Source organism: Telopea speciosissima, chromosome 6, assembly GCF_018873765.1.
Source record: "Telopea speciosissima isolate NSW1024214 ecotype Mountain lineage chromosome 6, Tspe_v1, whole genome shotgun sequence".
Lineage (NCBI taxonomy): Eukaryota > Viridiplantae > Streptophyta > Magnoliopsida > Proteales > Proteaceae > Telopea > Telopea speciosissima.
In genome coordinates this window covers 67,704,125-67,728,252 of record NC_057921.1, presented here as the reverse complement: position 1 = coordinate 67,728,252, position 24,128 = coordinate 67,704,125, and the positions used below count along the sequence as shown (strand labels likewise).

Genomic DNA, 24,128 nt, shown 5'->3' with positions numbered 1-24,128 from the left:
TTAGAATTAACTCATTAATTAGCTTCTTTTAACTAAGAAATGATGTCATATGATATCAGGGGAAATCCCAACTCGGGTAACTACCTGGGGATGCGGGTCCCATAGGTGAAAATTACTATTCTGCCCCTATAAACTCTAATTGATCAATATTATACAATTTACATTAGAATAGATTAATACTTACAGTAGGATTAGGAAATAAAAAGGTTTTGCACGCTGTCAAGCCAGCAGATCCCACAGAGGTAGCTCTGGTGCAAGGTACCAGCAGGGTTCTCAGACTCCAGAATAGCAAGGGAAGACTCCCTGGAATCCTCCATAGGTGTGTCGAGGAGTTGATCCGCATCCTCTACTGATGCAGCCCACAGCATCGAGGCAACCATGGATACAGAACTGAAACCTGAAATCACAGAAGTTCCAGAGTTCAAATTTGCAGTGGTTTTCACAAAAACTGTACCGAGTTGGTACGATATCGGTATTAGAAATATAAATCTTATGCGGTATGGTACGGTATCAGCATCTGGTACCTTTTTTTATACCGTACCGTATTACCGAAATTGTACCAGTTGACACCCTTGGTTGTAGGAGAGTAGGGAGTTGTGCGATGCGGTGATGCACAGAGGCAAGGGAGTAAGCTGGGTGGTTGGACCTGCGGTACTGCCTGGGGTGGCCCCCTGCAACTGCTGCCTTAGGGTGACTAGTGATTTGGGTGAGTGGCTACATAGGGGTGTGATGGCTGTGGGTTCTGGTGTTGCGCGCTATACATTTACCATGCGGTTGGGGTGGCTTCGATACGTTTCTCGCAGCCATGGTGTTTGTGATCACATTAAGCATTTGGTTGGGTTGTTGGTGACCCATTGGATGAGAGATCTGACTCTCAAGATCAATTAATAGTTGAGGGGTTGAAGCCCAAGTCATCTTCCCTTTTTCAAACCCTTAGGCTGCGTTTAATTGCGTAAATCCTTTGGATGTTGTCTGATTGGAGATTGTCATCTATTTGAGTTACCATCAAATGAATCGTAATTCCAGAAAATAAACTGTTTGGTTACTATGATTCTGTGACATGATTCTTTTGGATAAACTGTTTGGTTACCCAGAGTCTGTCACTTGGATTCACCCTGAATCTATCTGAAATACTGTTTGGTTATCCTGAGTCTGTGAGTTAGAGTCAATTTAAATCTATCTAAAATACTGTTTGGTTACCCTCACTATATCAGTTGGAATTATGTTTTTTTTTTTATATTTTTTATTTTGTTGATTTTAATACATGGCCCTGTTTTCTTACCTTTTTAAATTTAAAATTAAAATGCCTAGACTAAGAAAAATAGAAACGAAATGAGCATAGATGGAAAACCAGTGGCCAAGATAAATCTAAAATCACTTGATACTTTGGAGAGGAAAAAAAAAAAGAAAAAAAGCTCCTATATTAACAGGGGAGAAATGCACTTTTGCTTCATTGTTCCACCTACACCACTTCAACTTCAGCCTAATGGTCTGGTCTTTCATGCTAAGGTCCTAAAGAAAAATGAGATAATTTCTTCTAACTTCCCATAGCTGATGAGTTAAATTCCTGAGTTTGCAATTGAATCAAATACGTACCAGATAATTATGCACGCAATTAAATGCCCATTAAGCTGCCACGATTACACAAAACAATTAACATAAAAGACCATCAAAATACCACCCATCCATCCTCTATTCGGTTAGACCCATTCATTCTAGGGTTACAAATATAGAGATACATTGTTTCACAAATTTTAATTTAATTACATGAGTCGCATGTTTTGGGCATACACCCCCTCTCAACCCCCTCCCATACTATTTCACTTGTTAAGATTAAGTGTTTTGACCGCATCAAGTAGCTCCTCCCATGTCTTAGTATGTTGTTTGGCATCTTTAATTTTTGTTGTGAGGTATCCCATCAGATAGTCCTTGGATTGACATGGTGTTGGTGAGATGGTTGGTGCATCCATGACATTATTCCTTGGTACCTGATTTGAAGATGAAGATTCTCCCTCATCTATGAATTTAAACAACCCACAACCATTATTTTTGCCCTATATACAAAAAAAAATGATATTTGTAAATATACGGAGACCAACTGTGTTACAAATGAAAATTAAAAAAATAAATGATGAGACACCATACCGAGGTGGAACGTGGGCAACACCAGAAATCTCGTCCTACAGAAGGGCCTCTAGTGCATCTTCTAACCTTGCACTGCCCTTTGCCACAGTCACACATCCGGAAGTGGTTGGCCCACATAAAAAATGATTGGTGGATAGGGCACTTGTAGAAACTTCTGCCCGGATTAGTTTTGGTTTTGGAAATTAACATTATACATTGCTCACCACAAATGTCACATCTAGCCACAATGTCCATCTAGCCAGTTGATCAATATCCCACTAGATCTTGATGGCCTTCGACGCTAGAATCAGTGCATGAGATTGTAACAATTAAAAAAATGGGCATTTTTTGGGAAATGTAATGAGTTAATGGATTATAGATGACTATAAAATGATGTGCCGTTAAAGTTTGGTAAATTACAGTGAAAGTACATGGGAGGAGAGAAGAGTATCTGCGCCCTAGTCTTCACATTTGGTCGTCTACTTCCATATGAGTATTCATTTTGAAACACAGCAGCCCACATGTACAAAGCACGGTATGAGTTGCCCAAGAAACCCAAAAAAGAGAGAAAAGAGAGAAGGACAGAGAGTGACCATACAGTTGGGCTCCACCTCAAAATCATAGAGTAAGTAAAATGGGGAAATAGGAGACAAGGTTTCAATGACTCATTAATTCCTACTATCTGTTGAAGAAATCTCCATTAATGTTTAGATTCTATTTTGAAGAGATTGGATCCATGAAAATAGAACCTTCAAACTCATCCCAAAGAGTTAAAAATTAATATAATATGCATAGAAACTCCAAAGTATTTGAAAAACAATTCTAGCAATGTCACCAGAGACAGATCACCGAAAACCAATACCTGCAGAGAAATATTCTAAAACACATCTTTAATACAGAAAAGTGTGGGTTAGGCTTGTCTATGACCCTTCTTAATACATAAAAGTGTGGGTAGACGAACTAACATGGACCAAAAACTCAACATATACCAAGTTCCAATGCATCCAAACTTAGTGAGCTGTAAATTACCACAATTTAATGGAATGCCCATTAAACCACAGAAGCTATATCTTATAACAAAATTCACAGAAAATATAATTAAAACAACAAAATTGCATCCATAAGTATGAGGTGAAATTAGTCTAAATGCAAAGGCCAGCAAGTATAAGATGAAATGGATCTATCCAACAAAACATAAACATCTTCAACTGTTTAAAACTAAGCTAAACCATCCAAAACAAAGCTAAACCAAACATCTATCCAACAAAACATAAACATAAAAACATCCATTCAATTAGTTCATGCTTAAAACTAAGGATCTAACCACATCTTCAATCGTTCGTTCACTTGACAAATATGTTGTATGAATTTCGGCTTGTCTTCGTCACTTGCGTGAAAAGACTAGCCACGTCCTTGTCTTTCATTAAAGCTATTTTTGCTTGGACTTTCAGTAAGCCATCAATGCCATCAACCTTATCAACTGCATCAGCTACACTTTGTGCAAGTTTGGTCCGTGTGATGTTTTTGTTGACTAGGTTATCTATGGCAGCAGCTATTCTTTTCAAAGGACTTGCAATTTTTTCAGCACCCCCTTTCTTTTTCTTCTCTTTACCAGTTGTGACATCTGCATGCGGCCGCCCACGGGTACGACTGCCACTCCCACGATCACGACTGCCACTGGCAATGGGAGTGGAATGAACATCTTCATATGGAAAGGAAGTGTCAACCACATTGTCATCCATACTTGGAGACTGAACCATATGGTCATTGTGAACATAGTCAGCTGGGTGCATAGCATCTTCTCCTGTTGCTATCTCATTTCCTAACCAAATCGCAAGGGCCATATGGATGGGAAGCACTTTACGTGACTGCCAATACTTCTGTTCCTTTTTCTGTCACAATCAATTAAAATATATTGTAATATATGTATTGTCATATAATAGTTGTAAATACATTCTTGAAAGAGAAAGATTATTACTTTGAACTCATTCCACACGTGTTGTGGTGCTTCGAACCTCAGCTCCACTGGATTCCAGCCCATCCCACTATTCTTTTGTAAGTCACACAAAGATTTCACCCTTGCTTTCCAAACTCTATAATGATTCCGAGTTTGTTCCCAGTCATATACCATGCCATGCTTAATTTTTATGGCATTTGCTATCTCCTGCCACTGTTCCCTCCTCAAACCATTGTCTCCAATTTTTCCACTTTTATGCTGTTCTATGAGACGTTCCATCATGAAGTAAGAGACTTCACTGGGCCATGTTGCAATATCACTTGACTTCTTGGAACCTTCCTCTGTAGCCATTAAATCTGTTGTGCTTGACTGATGAAAAAACTATTGTACATATAAGAGAAATACTAAAGAGTGTAAATTAACAATGCATACAAGTGCAACATACCATATTGACATACAAAACAATATGGTAATCACAATAACCAAACAAAACTAGTTCAAACTAGTTTAATGTAAAACACGCATATGCGTAGCACAAGCACAAAATAATGGGCATTGTACATCAAAACATATTGTTTCTAAAAAGATTGAGATAACTCAATCTAAACACATCCACATCATACAAAATGTCCATATTCAAACTTGTTCAAAGTAGACTACGCAAAAGCGAATTACAAACATATTCAAACATTTGAGTTCCAAAGAAATTGAGATAACTCAATCTGAATCATTCACATCATCAAAATCATTGAGATCATTATACATATCATCATCATCTACACCGCCTCCCATCCAGCTGCCCCACATGTTGTCAGCCATGCCTTCTCGGAATTGATCCCATTCCACATTACTAGTATCTTGAACAACATTGTCATCATCCTCAGATTCCACATCTGTTTCTACTGTTATGCTAGCACTGTTGGAAGTAGATTATTCTTCTTCCTCAACTTCGAAAAATGACTCCTCTTCCTCATAACTATTTACAGTCAAACACAAATTATGAAGAAGAACACAGGCATTCACAATCTTGACTTGTGTCTTAAAAGGATATTCAGCCTGATTTTTCAATATCTTGAATCTTTTCTTCAAGAGACCAAACGCACATTCAATGCAATTACGCAAAGAGGCATGTCGTAAATTAAACAACTCCTTCATATCTTGCGGCCCCAAATTAGAGTTTTTCCACTCTTTCACATGATATCGACCATTACGGAATGGTCCCAAGAATCCTTTCTGATTAGGAAACCCAGCATCAACAAGATAGAATTTGCCTTTAGGTACCACTAACCTTCCTTCTCCTACCCTGTGTATGGCATTATCCAATATTTGAGAATCTGATGCCGATCCTGCCCAACCAGCAAGTATATATGTAAACTTCTTGTCAAAATCCCATGCAGCTAGGATGTTTTGGGATATACATCCATGCCTATCACGAAATGAACGATGGTGTTCTAATTGAACCCATGCTGGGATATGTGAACCATCTATGCCTCCAAGGCAGTCCTTGAAGTATGGATAGAATCTACTACCGTTACTTGTGATTCGCTTATGCGTTGTTGTACTTGGAGGCTTGAGCAGTAGTGGGTACAATTTCATTATTCCATCCAATACCTTGTTAAAGTATCGACTTATAGTCTCCCCAGAATGGCCAAACATATGTGAAACTACTCGGTTTTTAACATTATGGCCAATTGTGTGTAAAAATATCACCACTTGTTCCTCTACTTGCACTAATTTGTTGTCATACAGTAGACCCCTTTGTCGCAACATGTCACATAAGCTATAAAAAGCCCTCTTGCTCAATCTTATCAAGTTTCGACACGTCCTCTCTGAACCATCAATAATTAGTTGTGTCTCAGTAATGCCACGGAGTCTCTAAATACGGTAAGGCTCTTTATGAAGGAACATTTTTGAATACCTCTCCACTGCTATTGCAATAGCAGTAGCCGCCAAGATGATTACTGTCTGGATGGTTTTCTTGTCAATCTCACCGTCACTATCACTCTCTATTTTCATGTCATCATCAGTATCTCGATCATAATCCATTTATAAGCTAAGATGATTACTCTCTTTCACCTATCTCTTAAATATTCTTGAATTACAAAAAAAAAAAAAAACAAAATCGTTAATACAAAGCAATGTGCATACTTGATGTAACAAGAAAAATCTACAAAAGAAGAAATAAGTAAAAAACAATCTTCATAAAATTGATTGCTATATCTAATAAAAGCAGGCCAGCCTGCCTCTTTGACAAAATTTGTCAAGATTGTGGCCTCTCCCCTATTTATCTAATTAGATTGGTTGAACTCTCAATCTGAGTTTTAGAAGAGGTATCCTATACTTGGAGATCTATCCCTTATGCTATTAACTAGAGTCTCCTAAGATTCTCCCATTATTATTATACATAATAATAATGGCTTCCTATAAGCCTCTCAAGGTGGAATCAATAGGGACTCAGAATTTTAGAGGAATCTAGCCATCAAAGTAACTTGATGAAAATCTTCTTTATCACATTATGGATGGATCTACCACAAACAGGAAAAAGTCTAGCATTCCTCACTTTCTAAATGTTCCAATAACTAAGGTTTTTATAAAAAGAATCCATGCCTAACTACATTGATTGCAGATAAAACCAAATATAGATATCTCTAGAACTTCCAATAACGATACTACATCTCAATCATAAAAGTAATAGCTGAAAGAAAACAAGCTGGAGTACATCTAAGACAATGGTTAAATAGTTTGGGAAAACTGTCCGAATCAAATAATTTTACAGATGCCCATCCCCAAGGAAAACTGTTTCATTGCATTAGAATTTACTTTCTGAATTTCCAATTCACAGATTCAATCATGAAATGGCTACTTGTTTCCCAATCGATGTACATTTTTTTGTTAGACAATCAATGTACATTTGAGGTTCGAAATCCAGAGCAATACAGCCATACAAGAAATATCACTTGGAAACAAGTTTAAGAGAGGAAAATGAGAATGCCCATTAATCTACATGAAGAATATTTTCCTATTCCTTCCTGGATTACTCAAGTTCAAGCACTTTTTTTCGCTTTGTTTACTTGTTTCTTCTAATTTTCATGGAGAAATTTCATTCAAAGATAAGTAATTGAAAAAATAAAATAAATAGACAATATTATGTGGGGGATTAAGTGATTCTGGAATTATGTTTCTCCTCAAATATGTTTGGGTCTCCAACAACTTTAGACCTATGGAATAGAAATCATTTAAAGAGTGAAAAACACTAGCAATATGACAGTAGTAAGTTATGAGTTACAACTATTGATCCAGCAACCCAATGCAGGGCCTCCAGGTGTAAAGAAGTTACAACTATTGATCCAGCAACCACAAGCAGCAAAAGAGAAGGATCAACTCCACTTCAACTCATTAACAGTTATCTCAATACACTATAATCTCTTTGTCCCCTCACTTCCCTTCGAATTGGCTTTCAAAGTTTTTGGATTTAGTAACCTCCTCCCAATGACACTTTTTTTTTGTGTGTGTGGGGGAGGGGGGGGGGAGATGAGGTAGAAGAAAAGAATATAGAAAGTAACTGAATCCAAGAAAGTTACTAAAAGACTTGCTTTCTAATTTTCGACCTGAAACTCAAATCTAATAAATTTCTAATTCGCTTGCAATTTTAGCAACTCCGGTAAAAGCATTCCAAGTACCCTAAAAAAATTCAGGAAAAAATACTGAATAAACACTAAATGGACAAGTATTTGGACCTGATTTTGACAGATTTATGCCTACAATAACCACTTGACTGGAAGTTACAAGCATGAGGGCATGGGTACCAAGCATCAATCCATGCAATTACTGATCACAACTCGGGTGAACTAAAACAAGACAAAGAGAGAGAGAGAGAGATTAGTTCCCTTAGCTAGCTAGGGGCAAGGTAGTCAAATCCACAAGCAATAAATATAAGAGGAATTAATGGAGGATTCAATAAATAAGGGTGGGGGGGAGACCATAGACCTTTTCACCATTAAAAGAAATAAAGAAAATTCTATTTATAATTTTAAAAAAAATTGAAAATACCCCAAACTCTCTCTCCCTATTGGATTTAATCGAAAATAGGCATTTACACTAAGACAAGGATGCGCGAAACCATGATTAATTTGGCTGTTCTTTGATTTTGTTGAGCCTTTTATTTGTTTTTCTTTTAGCCTAGGGTTAAACATCTTTTCATGGTTTATCTTCTTAGTTCCCTCCACGATTTTAGGGGATTAGTATTTTATTTTATTTGTTTTAGTTGTTTACATGTACTCCTATTTAGAGTATAAGTCTTTTCACCATCCTAATCGATTAGGATTGCTTTAGATTGATTATTGTAAGGCCTTTAGCCCTTTATTATTATAAATAGTAGAATCGTGAGGCTCACCTATTATGTTTAAATTTTATTTCCTTCTGTCCGCCAAAATATAAAAATTGAAAATACCCCAAACTCTCTCTCTCCCTATGTGCTATTTATTTAATCGAAAATAGAGCATTTTACACTAAAGAGACTCACGAACCTGGTCCTAAGTGAGATTTATTTCACCTAGGCTACATTAACTAGTTAGCATCTGGGCTGGTTGGTGGTGTAAACCCATCACTTACTTCTGCTTCTTCGTCTGGTCTTTTTCTACTAATACTACTTGGGAGTCTTGGACTTCTATGGCCATGGGCATGGGTATGTGTAAACAGAGTACTCGCCTATGACTCGTTAATAAAGTCTCCGGCAGCTCTCTTCTATTGGCTCACTGAAGCTGTTCATCTCCCAGAATCCAAACATTTGGTCATTTGGCTCAATGGAGGTCATTCTCCCTCTCTCTGTTTGTGTTGTTGGTGTGTGTTTAGGGGAAGGTGGTCCTACTGTTTGTTTTGTTTTTTTAATTATTTTTTTGAATGTGTCTAACTGTTCTGCATTTTTCTTGTTCAAATTCATAAACTACAATCTATTTTTCGTCAATGGGAACATGTACGTTTGAATGAAGGAGAGCACATCCATCTCATGAAGGAGTTGTTTGTTGGTTGTGAAAGCATTGAATGGCAGGTATTACAGCCGAAGGTGAAAAAATCACCTGTTTTTTGAATTTTTAGCATATTTTGGTTCAAACTGTTGTAGACTGCCACTTAAGATTGGATGTACAAAGGCAGAAACGAATTAAAGACTAAATCAAAAATCCAGGTGTAAAAACTCACCTGGACAGGAACCCTAGACAAATCTTCGGTTTACACCTGAAAGAAGAACACCCAAATTAGAACTAAAACCCTAAAAAACAAAAAATACAAACTGCAAACTCCATGTTCTAGGACAGAGAACGAGAGAGAAAGAGAGAGCACAGATGCAAAATGGGTATCAAATATCAGAGAGGGAGCGACAGAATCCGACAGAGAGAGATGAAAAGAAGAATGAGATTTAGGAACGACATACCCAAGGAGCAAGAGAATCGCGAGACACTCCTGTTCTTTCGAACGGTAGCAGAGAGGGAGGTATAGAGTCTGAGAGTGAGATCTGATCTTGCTCTCTTCTTCCCTTCGCGAGACACTCCTGTTCACCCTTCTCTTCTCAGTCGCGAGAGAACGCAAGTCGCGATAGCCAGGTTTTTCGATTTAGGGCACATAGGTATGATCCTCTTGGATTATCCTATTTATAACTAGGCTGTAATTTGTAATCCAAATCTGAGTTCTCCTATAAAGGTGAACTCAGATTAATGATCTAATATAGTGTAAAATGTAGAATTACGTAATTCTTGTCGTCCGTTGGAATTAGGATACCAAACGGTTTAAAAAATTCAGAATCATGGTCCAACAAAATGATGTTTGGTCGATTTACACAACCAAACGCAGCCTTAACGATTTGAGGAAGATGAGGGCATTTTGGTCAATTAAAACACAATTTTAACGTTTTCAATCACCAATTAATGGACTGGGTTTTTTTGTTAATTAAGGTAAACCTCAGGGGAGGTAGGTGAAATTTTCCAAACCTCATGGGTGAAAGTGTTATTAAGGCAAACCTCAGGGGAGTTATGTGAAATTTTCCCTCTAATAATGCTCTTTATCTTCTTATTTTAATCCCATGCCACCAGTTCGATATTTACATACGTCAGAGCTAAGTTGCTCTGATACCATTTTGTAATGCCCCTAAACCCATGTAGGGTATGAGGCACCGCCCTCACGAGCGCCAACCCTTTAAGTTCACAGACTAATTTACTTTCAATTAACTGCTCCAGCAGCACTAAGACTCATTAAAATAACATAACATATAAACAATACCAATGAATAGTAGAGCATTCCCACCATAATACAAATATTAATGAATATTTACAATCACAAAAGTATAAAATATTCAATTCCATCTAAATATCAGTAAAAAAATCATGACATGCATGCGGGGTGTTACCTAATTCCTCTCCCCTACTCCGTATCATCCGTGAACCTCTTTACAGCCTCTACAATCTCTGCCCAGATGTTCGTTAATGTCGCGTACCATAATAATTCTCTCCCTGACCAAAGCCTAAAATATGGGTAGAAAATAGGAAAACGGGATTTACTTCATTAGTTTAGTTAGAGTCCTATTTTGAGTCTGTTTTCTTTATTATTTCACTTTCCTAGTCAATTTAGGATACCTTATTAGTTAAGGATAAGGTTAGGCCTCTCCTTTTTAGTGCAAGTCTATTTTTGAGTCTTCTATATAAGTTTGTAAGGGAGGCCATCATTGTACACGAATTTGATTAATGAAATATTGGTTTGAGCCTTTTTGAAAATCCTGAGATAGGATGGGTGAGATGCCCAATCTGAGATAGCCAACCCCCCCCCCCTTTTCCCCATTCTATTCCCCCATTCCTTCCATCAGTTCTTGATTCCAAGCCCTAATTTTGTTCAAATCGATCTCAAGAATGCTCCAAGCTGCTGGATTTCTTTCAACTGATTGTCACATCGATTTCATGAAGATTACCACATCAAGATCAATGTTGCTTCAGCAAAATACAAATTTGTGGGTTTTTATTTGTTACTTCAACCAAGGAAATTGCTCCCTCATTTGAGTTCCCATTGTTCTCTTGGTTCCCTCATATGATTTCTTGTTTATTGGAGGGTTTTCTATTTGATCCTGCCTAGGATTATACCTATTTTGGTTCTAGTGTTACATTATTTGGTATCAGAGCCTACCCTGGCCAGCCATGAAGACGCTAAATTCAGTCATTACAGGTATGGAAGCTAACCCTGATGTATAGATTTGCGAGCCTCAGGTCGATGATGATTGGGCAGTCAATGCAGCCCTTGATGGTGACAATGATGATGACCTCTTGGATGATGATACTAAAGAGATCTATGAAGTCAACGTGGTGAATAGAATTTTGGTTACAAAAGCAAAAGGTGAGGATTGGCAGCGGCATCGTATTTTTTATACTTTAATGCCTAGTGGACCTTTGACATCTCACAGGTTATCGTGGATAGTGGAAGTTGTGTAAATGTTGTATCTCAAGCCTCTGTCATGCAGGAAAGTTGAAAATAGAGGCTCATCCATAACCTTATAAAGTTTCCCTCCTCAACCATAGTTCAAAATCTCGCGAAATTTCGGCGATATTTCGCCAAATTTCGTATATCTTGAGCAGTCCGAGATACGATATCAATCCGAAATGAAAAAATACCATATTTCGACGATATCTCATGAGATATCGACGAAATATCGTGGACTCACGATATATCGCGAGATATTGAAAAAGTCATGTGCAATATTTCGAATATTTCGGTCATCTCGTTTCGGAAATTTTGGAAATCTCGGTAATTTCGGTAATCTCGTTTCGAAAATTTCGGAAATCTCGGTCATTTTGGCATTTTACACCCACAGAAAAATACCATATTTTGACGAAATTTCGGTATCTCGGAAATTTCGGTCAGACCGAAACATCGAAACGAAACGAGATTTAGTACCATGTCCTCAACAACAACACTTTGGAGGTAAATCAACAATGTTCAGTACCGCTGAAATTGGGAGAGTATGAAGAAGATGTTTGGTGCAACATCATACCCATGGTATTGACTGATGTCTTACTTGGATGACCATGGATGTATGACAATAATGTGCTAATGGGAGGTACCAAGAACCAATGTTTCTTTAATTTCAATGGAAAATCATTGGTACTTAATCCACTCAACATGCCAGCCATGAAACCAAGATTGAAGGTTGCCCAAGCCAAGGGCCAACAACTGTTGAAGACTATTCTTGAGAAGCAACCAGCAAAGGAGGAATATAAAAGCCTTCAGCAGCAAACAAGTGCAATCACAAGTAAAGGGCAGCATGTTGAAAAGCCATTACTAGTATTACCTTACACGGAGTTCTTGATAGGTAGTGAAGAATCAAATGTAGCATCTTTATAGAAAGAGTTCGAGTCTAAAGCTGAAGTGGTTGCCAATACATATGTGGATGATCCCGTGGATACATCTAAGGATGTTGAAGCTGAGCATGTGGAGCTTGTTATTTCCTCGAAGTACCATGAAGAACGACCTCCTTGTCTACACGATTACATATGTATTATAAAGGATCTCCCTGAATTTTGCTATGGATCGAATACGGACGTGTACCACATGAAGATTAGTTCCCAACTTACCAAAACTCGTGGTCAAGTTTTTTCTAAGTGGGGGAGAATCGATTCAGAAAAGTCATCTAAGGGGCTTATTTTATTAAAAATAAGCTTTGCATTGGGTTATATATGTGTTGGGGCTTTGATCCCATGGGTTTACTTTGTAATTGGCCAATTAAATGAGCCTAAAATATGGGTAGAAAATAGGAAAACGGGATTTACTTAATAGAGTCCTATTTTGAGTCTGTTTTCTTTATTATTTCACTTTCCTAGTCAATTAAGGATACCTTATTAGTTAGGGATAGGGTTAGGCCTTTCCATTTTAGTGTCTCTATTTTTGAATATTCTCTATAAGTTTGTAAGGGAGGCCAGCATTGTACACGAATTTGATTAATGAAATAATTGTTTGAGCCTTTGTGAAAATCCTGAGATGGGATGGGTGAGATGCCCAGTCTGAGACAGCCAACCCCACCTTTCCCCATTTTATTCCCCCATTAAGGAGACCTACTAGGAGCCAGGTAGATTAGACCCTCACAAAGGTGCTGGCCGATTGGGCAGAATTGAGAGTTTTAGGTCAAGACAAGGGTCAGTTTTGGATAATGAAGTGGGGGTTTATTGGGTAAAGCTAGGCAGGCCTATGGGAGTCTAATGGGGTAGGATTTGTGGCGTTTGAGTGAAGATTAGAATTTTAGGAAATTAGGGTTTCGGGTTTTGGGTTTTAGGAATGAGGGGGATGATGAGATCTAGGGTTTAGAGGGGGAATTAGGTCAGGGGGTGCTAGTCGAGTGTTGTTGGTATGGAGAGGATGATTCGGTTGAAGTTTGGTGAGATTTGGATGGTTGAATAGGGCTGGACAGAATTTAGGAGTTTTTAGGTTTCACAGAGATGAAGGGAAATTAGGGTTTATGGACAGTAGATGAAGCTAGGGTTTGGGGATTGATTGGGGAGTGTAGGTCTAGGTTAAAGGATGAGAAGAAGAAGGGTGGGTTATTTGCAGAATTTAGGAAATAGCTTACTTGTAATGGAAGAACTTCAATGGCAGCAACTGAACAATCCAGAGAAGGTCCTCCCGATCTTCACGATGCAAGGAGTCGTAGGAGATCTACCTACCCTATCCACCTTGATAATCCCACAAGGATGCAAGCACTCACAGAGAAGCAGTAACAACAGCACAATGGCAGCAAGCAGCAGAGCTGAAACGAAAATTTTAAAAATAGACTGGTGGGGGAGCCTCCCACGAATTGCATTATTTATAATCAAAGGACCAAAGGCCTTAAACTTATTCAGATCTGGATTTGGAATCCCAGGTCTGATTCCTATTACAAAAACAAGTCCAGTCCACTTAAAATCGTGGAGGGTGGACAAAACATAGTTTTAAACAATACTTAAAAGATGCTCTAAGAGCCAATAGAAAAGAGTCACTTAAATTGGACCAATGGCTGGACCGGTTCAATTTAAGAGCTCCAAAAAAAACCTACATATAGAAACAGAAAAATAAAATCTAAGGCTCCAACAAGTAGCCCTAAGCCTAGGGCTGTTTCTTCGGCTTCCGCATGCTTGGACCTGCATCAGCTCTCCCCGGCTTAAAAACATTTATCTGCGATGAATGGGTGAAGGACATGTAACGTTCATACAACTCAGGGTCAAGCTTCTTGAAATCATCTGTATGGATCCAAGTACTGTCCTAGCGTGGGCGACCTTTCCATTTGACAAGGAAGGAATGGTAACCTATGCCATACTACCATGTCGAGTGGTTTTGTGCATGTCATCTTCAGTAGGTGGCTTGAGTTGGGCCAGCCTCAGCATATGCTCCGAATCACCATCGTCTAAGTGATGTCCCGTGTACAAGTAGAGATCAGACATATTAAACACATTGCTTATGCCCATATCAGTAGGCAACTTGAGAACATAAGCATTGGGTCCAATAGGTTTCAGCACCTTGTATGGACCCATCTTCTTTGGATGGAGCTTACTGTTGACACCTGTTGGTGTCTCTCGGGGTTAACCTTGACCATGACCATGTCTCTCGGTTTAAACTCAACAAATCGGCGATGCTTATCAGCAGTAGCCTTGTACTGATCAGTACTGAGTGCTATCTTTCTTCGAACATTTGCGTGCACCTCGGTGATGTGGCGGAGGAACTCATCCGCTTCCACACTTACCCTAGCATGAGAGGGTAAGGGGACAAGATCAATGGGATGCTTGGGTTGTATCCCAAGCATGGTACAAAATTTCGCGATACATCGCCGAAATTTCGATAAATTTCGACACTACCGAGACGAGATGGGCTTTCGAAATGAAAAAAGTTCAAATTTTGGCGAAATTTCGGTATATTTCGTAGAAGCACTATGTATTGAGCAGTATATTTCGATAAATTTTGGTACATTTCGGTAAATTTCGTAAAAATACTATGTATTGAGTATTGAACTATTGACTATTATGAAGTTTATGAGTTATGACTTATGCACTTATGACTCTGTTAGTTTAAACTAAAGGCTACATTTGACTTTATTTTTGTTTCATTACTTTGTTTAAATTTCTTATTATGTCTTTTAGTACTCAAATAATATGTATTTACCTATTTTATACAACAAGGTCCGACCGTATACAGTCAATCAAAGGTGCAAACCCAAAACACCACTTTGAGTCCATTTTTTTTGCAATATGAAGGTTTAAATGTGTTTATTTAGCTTAAATAAGGGTGTCCATGAAGTCTCAGGCCTAGATATGGCCAAATACCCACCGAGATGGACTCCCGAAAGATTGTAGAAAAAATGCAGTATTTCGGCGAAATTTCGGATATCTCGGTAGGCCCGAGATACCGATATATCGCAACATATAGTACTATGATCCCAAGGAGAATCTCAAAAGGGGTACATCCAGGGGTTTTGTTCACAGAACTGTTGTAGGCGAACTCAGCAATGTCAAGGATAGAGGGACATGTCTTCTCATAATCTCTGACCAAACATCTCAATAAATTACCAAGGCTCCTGTTTACCACCTCTGTTGCCCGTCAGTCTGTGGGTGGAATGCGCAGTAAAGAACAAAAGCTTGGTGTTTGTCTTCAGCCATAAAGTCTTCCAGAAGTAACTCATAAACTTCACATCTCTATTAGAGACTATAGTACTCAACAGCCCATGGATGTGAACTATCTCCTTGAAAAACAACTTGGCAATGTGGGAAGCATCAAGTGTTTTTCGACAAGGGATAAAGTGAGCCATATTGGTGAATCTGTCAACAACAACCATGATGGAGTCAAATCTCTCTCGAGTAGGGGGCAGCACAAGTACAAAATCCATACTGATGTCAACCCAGGGCTGATGAGGAATCAGAAAGGGTGAATAGAGACCCGTGTTCTGCTTGGCACCTTTAGCTAACTAGCAAACTCGGCATCTTCTGATAACGTGCTTGATATCCTTGGCCAAATGACACCAATAGTACCGATCAGTCACCTGTAAGATGGTTTTGTCTTTCCCAAAGTGTCCTCCTAGGCCTCCTCCATGTAACTCCCTAATAATGTGATGGCGTAGGGAAGAGTCGGGAATACAGAATCATGTTCCTATGAACAAATAACCATCATGTAATGAATACTTAGGGTGCTGTCCACCCTGCTTCAAATCAGCATATAGGACATGAAAGTCCTTGTCACTAGCATACTCATCTCTGATCTGCTCGATGCTAATTGCTTGGGCTGAGAATGTGTTCAAAGTCAGGACTTTTTTGCTCAGTGCATCAGCCACTGTGTTCTCCTTTCCTGACTTGTACTTTAGGGAAAAATTAAATTCCTGTAGATAAACAACCCATTTAGCATGTCAGGTGCTAATAGACTTCTGAGAATGGAGGTGCTTGAGTGCCTCATGATCCGTGTACAGGACAAATTCTTTGCCAATAAGATAGTGCCTCCAATGACGCAACACCTGAACAACTGCATAGAGCTCAATGTCATAAGTAGAATATCTGGTTTTGGCATCATTGAGCTTCTCACTGTAGAAGGCAATAGGGTGCCCATTTTGCATAAGAATTCCTCCTAGACCAATATGGGAAGCATCAATAGCAACTTCGAATATTTGGTCAAATTTTGGTAGGCATAACACTGGAGCTTCAGTCATCTTCTTCTTGATCATTTGGAAAGCTTTATGGGCTATTGCTGTCCATTCGAACTTTCCTTTGCTTTGTTTAGTGCACTCAGTTATGGGTGCCATGATGGCACTAAAATTGCAAACAAATCGCCTGTAGAATGATGCCAAGCTGTGGAAGCTTCTTACTTCAATGAATATCTTCAAAGTAGGTCAATCAACAATGCTTCTGACCTTTTCCGGATCAGCTTAAACACCCTTTGAAGATATAATAAAACCAAGGAAAACAACCTTGGGCAGTATGAAGGAGCACTTCTTCAAGTTGATGTATAATTTCTCCTGCCTAAGTACTCTAAGAACTTGCTTCAAGTGGTCAATATGATCACCTGGATGCTTACTATACACCAAAATGTTGTCAAAGTAAACAACCAGAAATTTACCAATAAAGGGACGAAGTACTTGTGTCATGACTCTCATGAATGTGCTTGGTGCATTCGTCAGACCAAAGGGCATAACCTTCCATTCGAACAGTCCATCTTTAGTCTTGAAAGTTGTCTTCCATTCGTCTCTAGGCCGGATACGAATCTGATGATAACCAATTCGAAGATCAATCTTAGAGAAGATCATAGAGACGGACAGCATGTCTAACATATCATCAAGTCTAGGGATGGGAAACCTATACTTGATGGTGATTTTATTGATGGCCTTGCTGTCCATACACATACGCCATGAACCTTCCTTCTTGGGAGTCAGTAGGGTTAGAACAACACATGGGCTTAAGCTCTCTTCAATAAACCCCTTTTGGAGCAACTCTCCAACCTGTTTTCAGAGCTCATCATGCTCTGTACGGCTGAGTTTGTAGTCAGGCAGATTAGGCAAAACTGAGCCTGGTATCAAGTAAATAGCATGCTGAATGTCCCTCAATGGGGGTAGCTCGTTAGGCAGTTCCTCTGGCACCACTTCAGAGAAATCGTACAATAATTCCTTAATGGGCTGTAATAGCTTCACTTCTGGCTGGGCAGCAACTTCTTGAGTCACCACGGCTAAGATCAGACCTGAATCATGGTTGGTCAGCTCAAATTCCTTTTGTGGAACAGCTAAAAGTTTATGCTTAGAATCTATCCCCTTTTGATTGGTACACATGGTCTTTCATTTGCACATCTTTGAGGGTAGATTAAGAGGATGAAAAACAACCTGTTGTCCCTTGTGTTGGAACACACACTGATTTTTCACTCCATAGATGGCAACAACATTGTCATATAACCATGGTCTTCCCAATAAGACATCAGTCATCTTCATTGGGATGATGTCACACCAAACCTCTTCTGAGTAGTGATGAGGCTGCAGTGGAACATAACATCTCTTATTCACCTCCAACTTATTACCATTCAGCAGAGACACTTTGTAAGGCATAGGGTGCTTCTCAAATTTCAGATTAGCCTTCTTTACAAAGCCTTCAAAAACAACATTAACACAACTGCCATTATCAACAATTACCTGGGCAGCGCGTTCTCCAACTCGCATACGAGTATAGAAGATGCAGCTACGTCGCCAATCTTTACCTTTGGTTTCAGCACTCAGTATGCGTGCTACCACATGAACACCTCAGGTAACTTCATAGTCATCACCCAAGTCTTCAAAATAATCAGCCCCGTCTTCATCATCATCAGAGGGATATGCATATAAACCCTGTTCATCATTATCATCAGGGTTTTCATCTTCCTTTTCAGCCACGTTGACTTGCCTATGCTTTTGTGGGCAATCCTTGGCATAGTGGCCTATTTCATTGCAGTAGTAACACTTGCGAGGATCATTACTGACCATGGGAGCTTTGCCCTTGTTGTCTACACGTGAAGGGGGTGTAGGACGAGAAGAGCTGCCTGTAGAGTAACCTGATCGTGTACGACCAGCAGTAGAGTTGTTACTCCTATTGTAACCATTAGTAGGTTTGGATGCTGGAAAAGATTTTTTGGTGTCGACAGCAGAGGGACCAAACCTCCTATTGGTAGTCAATAGTTCTTCAGCCTTCAGGGCTTTCTCAAAATAGTCCTTAATGTCTCTAATATCAGCCACTCCAATAGCCCTAACAATATCTGCTCTCAATCCCAGTCGAAATCGAGATAACATCTGAGTAGCTCTTTCTCTAGTGCCAGTACGAGAAGCAAGAGCATCAAACTGCTGCATGTACTCAGCTACAGTCATAGTCCCTTAGTGTAGGGAATTGAATTGATCCTGGAGCTGAGCTCTGAAGTGCCTGGGTAGATATTTCTCCTTCAAGTCATACCTCATGTCTTCCCAGGTAGTAGGTGCATGACCATCAAGTTCCATATCTCTCTCTGCATTTCGCCACCATTCCCAGGCAGGGCCAATCAGCTTGGTACGTGCCAATCTCATCTTTTGATTTTCAGGCAAATCATACCAATCAAAGTAATCATCCAAGGCAGCAAGCCAATCATTGAATACTTGAGGGTCGTGAGTCCCATCAAACTCCTTCAGCTCAAGTTTAACTTTTTGTGTGTCATACCTTCAATTGGTAGCTTCATCTACAGTGAAGTAAGATCTCAAATATTCCTCAAAGTTAGGTATTCGAGGTTCTTCTCTATTTCTGTCCCTATCTTCTCTGTAGTCTTCTTTGTCATATCTACGTCGATCTCTGTGATCTTTGTGGTGTCTGGAATGATCTTTGTGGTCCCTGTGACTTCTGGAATGATCTCTATGATGTCCATTCCTTCCCAGAGTTCCATGTACCTCATAATCAACCTGAAATATGTCCTTTTCTAAGGGAAGATTGTTGTCCCTAAGAGGTGTATCTGTCTTTGTTCCATCACTAATAATCGATCATTGATAGCTTTCTGATCTGCCAAAAGCTTGTGCAGCATGTCAATGATTGCAGCCATGGGGTAAGATGGGGGTGGTAGGGTTGGATCCACAACAACATTGTCATGTTCATCCATGGCTCTGATACCACTTAATGTAGTCCTAGATAGGTAGGAGACCTACTAGAAGCCAGGTAGATCAGACCCTCACAAAGGTGCTGGCCGATTGGGCAGAATTGAGAGTTTTAGGTCGAAACCCTAATTTCCTAAAATTCAAATCTTCACTCAAACCCCACAAATCCTACCCCATTAGACTCCCATAGGCCTGATCTAGGGTTTAGAGGGGGAATTAGGTCAAGGGGTGCTGGTCGAGTGTTGTTGGTATGGAGAGGATGATTCGGTTGAAATTTAGTGAGATTTGGATGGTTGAATAGGGCTGGACAGAATTTAGGAGTTTTTAGGTTTCACAGAGATGAAGGGCAATTAGGGTTTATGGACAGTAGATGAAGCTAGGTTTGGGGATCGATTGGGGAGTGTAGGTCTAGGTTAGAGGATGAGAAGAAGAAGGGTTATTTGCAGAATTTAGGAAATAGCTTACTTGTAATGGAAGAACTTCAATGCCAGTAACTGAACAATCCAGAGAAGGTCCTCCCGATCTTCATGATGCAAGGAGTCGTAGGAGATCCACCTACCCTATCCACCTTGATAATCCCACAAGGATGCAAGTACTCACAGAGGAGCAGTAAAAGCAGCACAATGGCAGCAAGCAGCAGAATTGAAACGAAATTTTTAAAATAGACTGGCGGGGGAGCCTCTCATGAATTGTATTATTTATAATCAAAGGGCCAAAGGACTAACACTTATTCAGATCTGGATTTGGAATCCCAGATCTGATTCCTATTACAAAAATAAGTCCAGCCCTCTAAAAATCGTGGAGGGGGGACAAAACATAGTTCTAAACAATTACTTAAAAGATGCTCTAAGAGCCAATAGAAAAGAGTCACTTAAATTGGACCATTGGCTGGACCGGTTCAATTTAAGAGCTCCAAACAAAAACTAAGAATAGAAACAGAAAATAAAATCTAAGGCTCCAACAAGTAGCCCTAAGTCTAGGTCTGTTTCTTCTGCTTCCAGATGCTTGGACCTACATCACCCATCCCTTCCATCAGTTCTTGATTCCAAACCCTAATTTTGTTCAAATCGATCTCAATAATGCTACAAGCTGTTGGATTTCTTTCAACTGGTTGCCACATCGATTTCTTGAAGATTACCACATCAAGATCATTGTTGCTTCAACAAAATACAAATTTGTGGGTTTTTATTTGTTACTTCAACCAAGGAAATTGTTCCCCCATTTGAGTTCTCATTGTTCTCTTGGTTCCCTCATATGATTTTAGTTCCCATTGTTCTCTTGGTTCCCTCATATGATTTTAGTTCCCATTGTTCTCTTGGTTCCCTCATATGATTTCTTGTTTATTGGAGGGTTTTCTATTTGATCCTGCCTGGGCTTAGACCTATTCTGGTTCTAGTCTTACATTAGGATGTGGACCCAAACTTAAATAAAAAGAAAAGAAACAAATATTTAACTCCCCTTGGTTTGCAAGATCTCCACAGACTTTCTATTTTTGAATCTATCCTATATCTCAGCAACCCTGTGTCAGAATTGACTGAGATTTGGAGGGTTTCTACTGCTGCCTAGGCCTTCACTCAATTCCAGTTTGAGCACCTGCTGCTAGTTGGTTTGGTCTGTGTACTGACCTTCAAATTTGGTAACCAATCTCTATCTCTGTATCTGGCCATTAGAATCAGCACCAACTTGGAGGCTTAATCCATCCTACCAGGGCTCACACTCGAACTGAATTTCAGCTCCATCACTTGGCTGAATATCGAGATTCTGTCCACTTTCTAATTCTGATTGGTGCTATTTTGATGTTCTGCTGCAACCTATCATCGATCCTACCATAGAGTAGCTCTTACTTGAACCCCTTCTACATTACAATATTACACCGGTTCAACCGGGGCTAACTTAAAACATGTAAAACACAAAAACAAATAACTTAAACTAACAAAAGTGAACCCAAGCCTTTTAATAGGCTAGGCCATGCTAGGCCTTAGAATTCTTGGACTACATACACTGGTAGGTCTTCAATTATGCATCACTCACCTCAGCCCTAACCTAAACGGATCCCCCAAAAAAAAACCAATTTTGCTCTTAGCCCAAAAGAGATTGATGGTTAGTCATACTCTTGCCTTTTGAGAACCACTCTAAACCAGCCTATAAAGTGGTAATGAGGCTAGAGCTTTCCTTCTGTGTTTGTGAAAAATTCAATCAAATCAAGAAATAGACTACACAAACTGATGCCATTTTTTGTAACTAGAGGAGCTCACCCACCAATTTGTTTTGGGGGTTTTACATAGCCTTGCCTGTATTAACTTCTAAAGTATATACAACAACAACAACAACAACTCAGTCTTATCCCAACTAAATGGGGCCGCTACATGGATCCCTGCCCTCCAATCAGCTCTATTCGAGGACATACTTGATACAAGGCCTATGCATGTCTTTCCTCAACACTTCTCCTAGGGTCATTTCAGGTCTCCCCCTGGCTCTTTCAGTTCCTTCAATCAGAATCAAATCGCTCCTCCGTACTGGAGCATCCAAAGGCATCCGTTGAACAAGGTCATGCCACCTCAAACAACTTTATATAGTATATGTTTTATTTGGAATGTCACCCTTTCATGTGAGTGGAAATAAAATAATTACAAAATAGACATAATTTGTTTCTCATTTGGTAAGGTTTTAAAAAATAATATATATACTGTGGAAAACAAGAGGAACTTGGATGACCAACTCGTTGCTAACATGCAAGTCACGCATTAGTCAGTACATGCCCCAAAACACCTAGGTAGATCCTTGGGCAATGCTTCACTAACACTGCTTAGTCCTTTAATGTTCCATCGGTTACTTTATTCTTTGTTCTAAAAGCTTAAAATTAAGCCCATCCAAATACCTTGTTTTTGGTTCTCAGCTTAAATCCTTAATCTTGTATTCCATTCCAAACCAAGTTAACAAACCCTCGAAATCCAGTGCACGATTTTCAAGCTAATAAACGCACTCAACATCTATTTGATAAAAGGTGCAGATCTAAATTAATTAGGAGAGAATCAATTTCCTATTTCTTAAACTGACCTACATCAGGTCTAAAGGTCTGCCTACTTCAATGTTTGATCCAAGTAAACTTTGTAATAATTGGAAAGTGAAAAGAAGAGGAGAGAGAGAGAGAGAGAGAACCCCCCCCCCCCTCAAAGAATCACTGTAGCTTAAAGTCTCAATCATAGTTGTCAAGGCATCGCTTGGTTGACCGTCTTGGAATCCAAGCACCTTGACAACTAGTGTCGCCTTGATCGCCTAGGTGCACGTTTTGGTCGACTTTGTCGCCTTGCATCCAGGCCCTATTCAATGCCTTTGTTCGCCTAGACACCATGTAGAGAAAGAATATTCATAAACAGATCTGCTGTTTGAAGAAGACGTGATAATAACATACACTCCCCCAAAACAGGGATTTTCTCAAGGTCTCTCGCCATTTGTGTTCACCCTTTTTTCCCATCATGGTCAACACTCAATCAGTTGCATTTAAAGTAAGCAACGTCTAATTCAGAAACAGTTCGTTAGAAAACACTTTAAAAATGATTAACACCATGGACGCTGGTGGTATTTCTAGATCCCTAAATCTATATGATATTTACTAACTCAGAGGGTGCTTATGTAGTGTGTATCGTATCCGACACTTCAATGGGCTAACCTGCACCCAACCAGTTTTTAGATTGTCTAGAGTTCAAATCAAGCATTCACATTTGGTTTTCCAGCAAAAGCTGCTCAATAGTTCTAACTTTCTACCACCCTGCTTACATTAATGCAAGTAGCTACTTGCAGAAAGTAGGCATGCTTGTAATCTCCTTCACTTATTGGGAATAGAGTATAGGAACAAGAAATAAATCTTGACGTTTCATTTAATAATGACTATCACCACCGGAGATGTCTCAAGAGATAGACAAGCTCATCGTCCAGCTCACTACGTTGTAGCAATCGAGTATTTTGTCTGTGTATATATAGTGGAGGCAGATTATTCATTCACTTGACTTTAACGACTGCTCAAACTAAAGAGAACCCATTTCTTCAATCTTGATCTGGCACCATTTCGGCACATTTGTCGCTCAATATCAGCTTAGAACAATCGGTATCCGATACCCGGATTTCTAGTAGCTAAATGAGAACAGAAAGCAGACGGAGGATCACAATTGTGAGCAGTTGAAGAGGGAGAGGAGTACCTTGGCATGGTTCCAAGTGTTGGAAACGGTAAGAGGTCCTTTTTCCTTAATGATCTGATAGATATTAAGAGCGATGGCGGATGCCTCTTGAGGTGGCACTTTCGGGTTGATCTTCCTCAGATTTGGTGCGCGCTTCCGGGAAAAATATCTCACGAACGTCGTAATGGCACCTCCCCCGACCCACATCTCCACGCAAACCTCAGTCGCTCGCTCAGTCCGAAGGGTAAACAATCTCTGAATCGCGTCA

At 39.5% G+C, this 24,128-nt stretch overlaps 1 protein-coding gene across 1 annotated transcript in view; it reads right to left on the bottom strand.

Annotated features, from left to right (window-relative positions):
• The window catches only part of LOC122663728, a 53,413-nt gene extending 29,285 nt beyond the window's left edge, over window positions 1-24,128 (bottom strand). Inside the window, exon 1 of the mRNA XM_043859368.1 lies at window positions 23,882-24,128. Coding sequence (XP_043715303.1) covers window positions 23,882-24,067 — 186 coding nt within the window. The 5' untranslated portion in view covers window positions 24,068-24,128. The remainder of the gene's footprint in view (window positions 1-23,881) is intronic.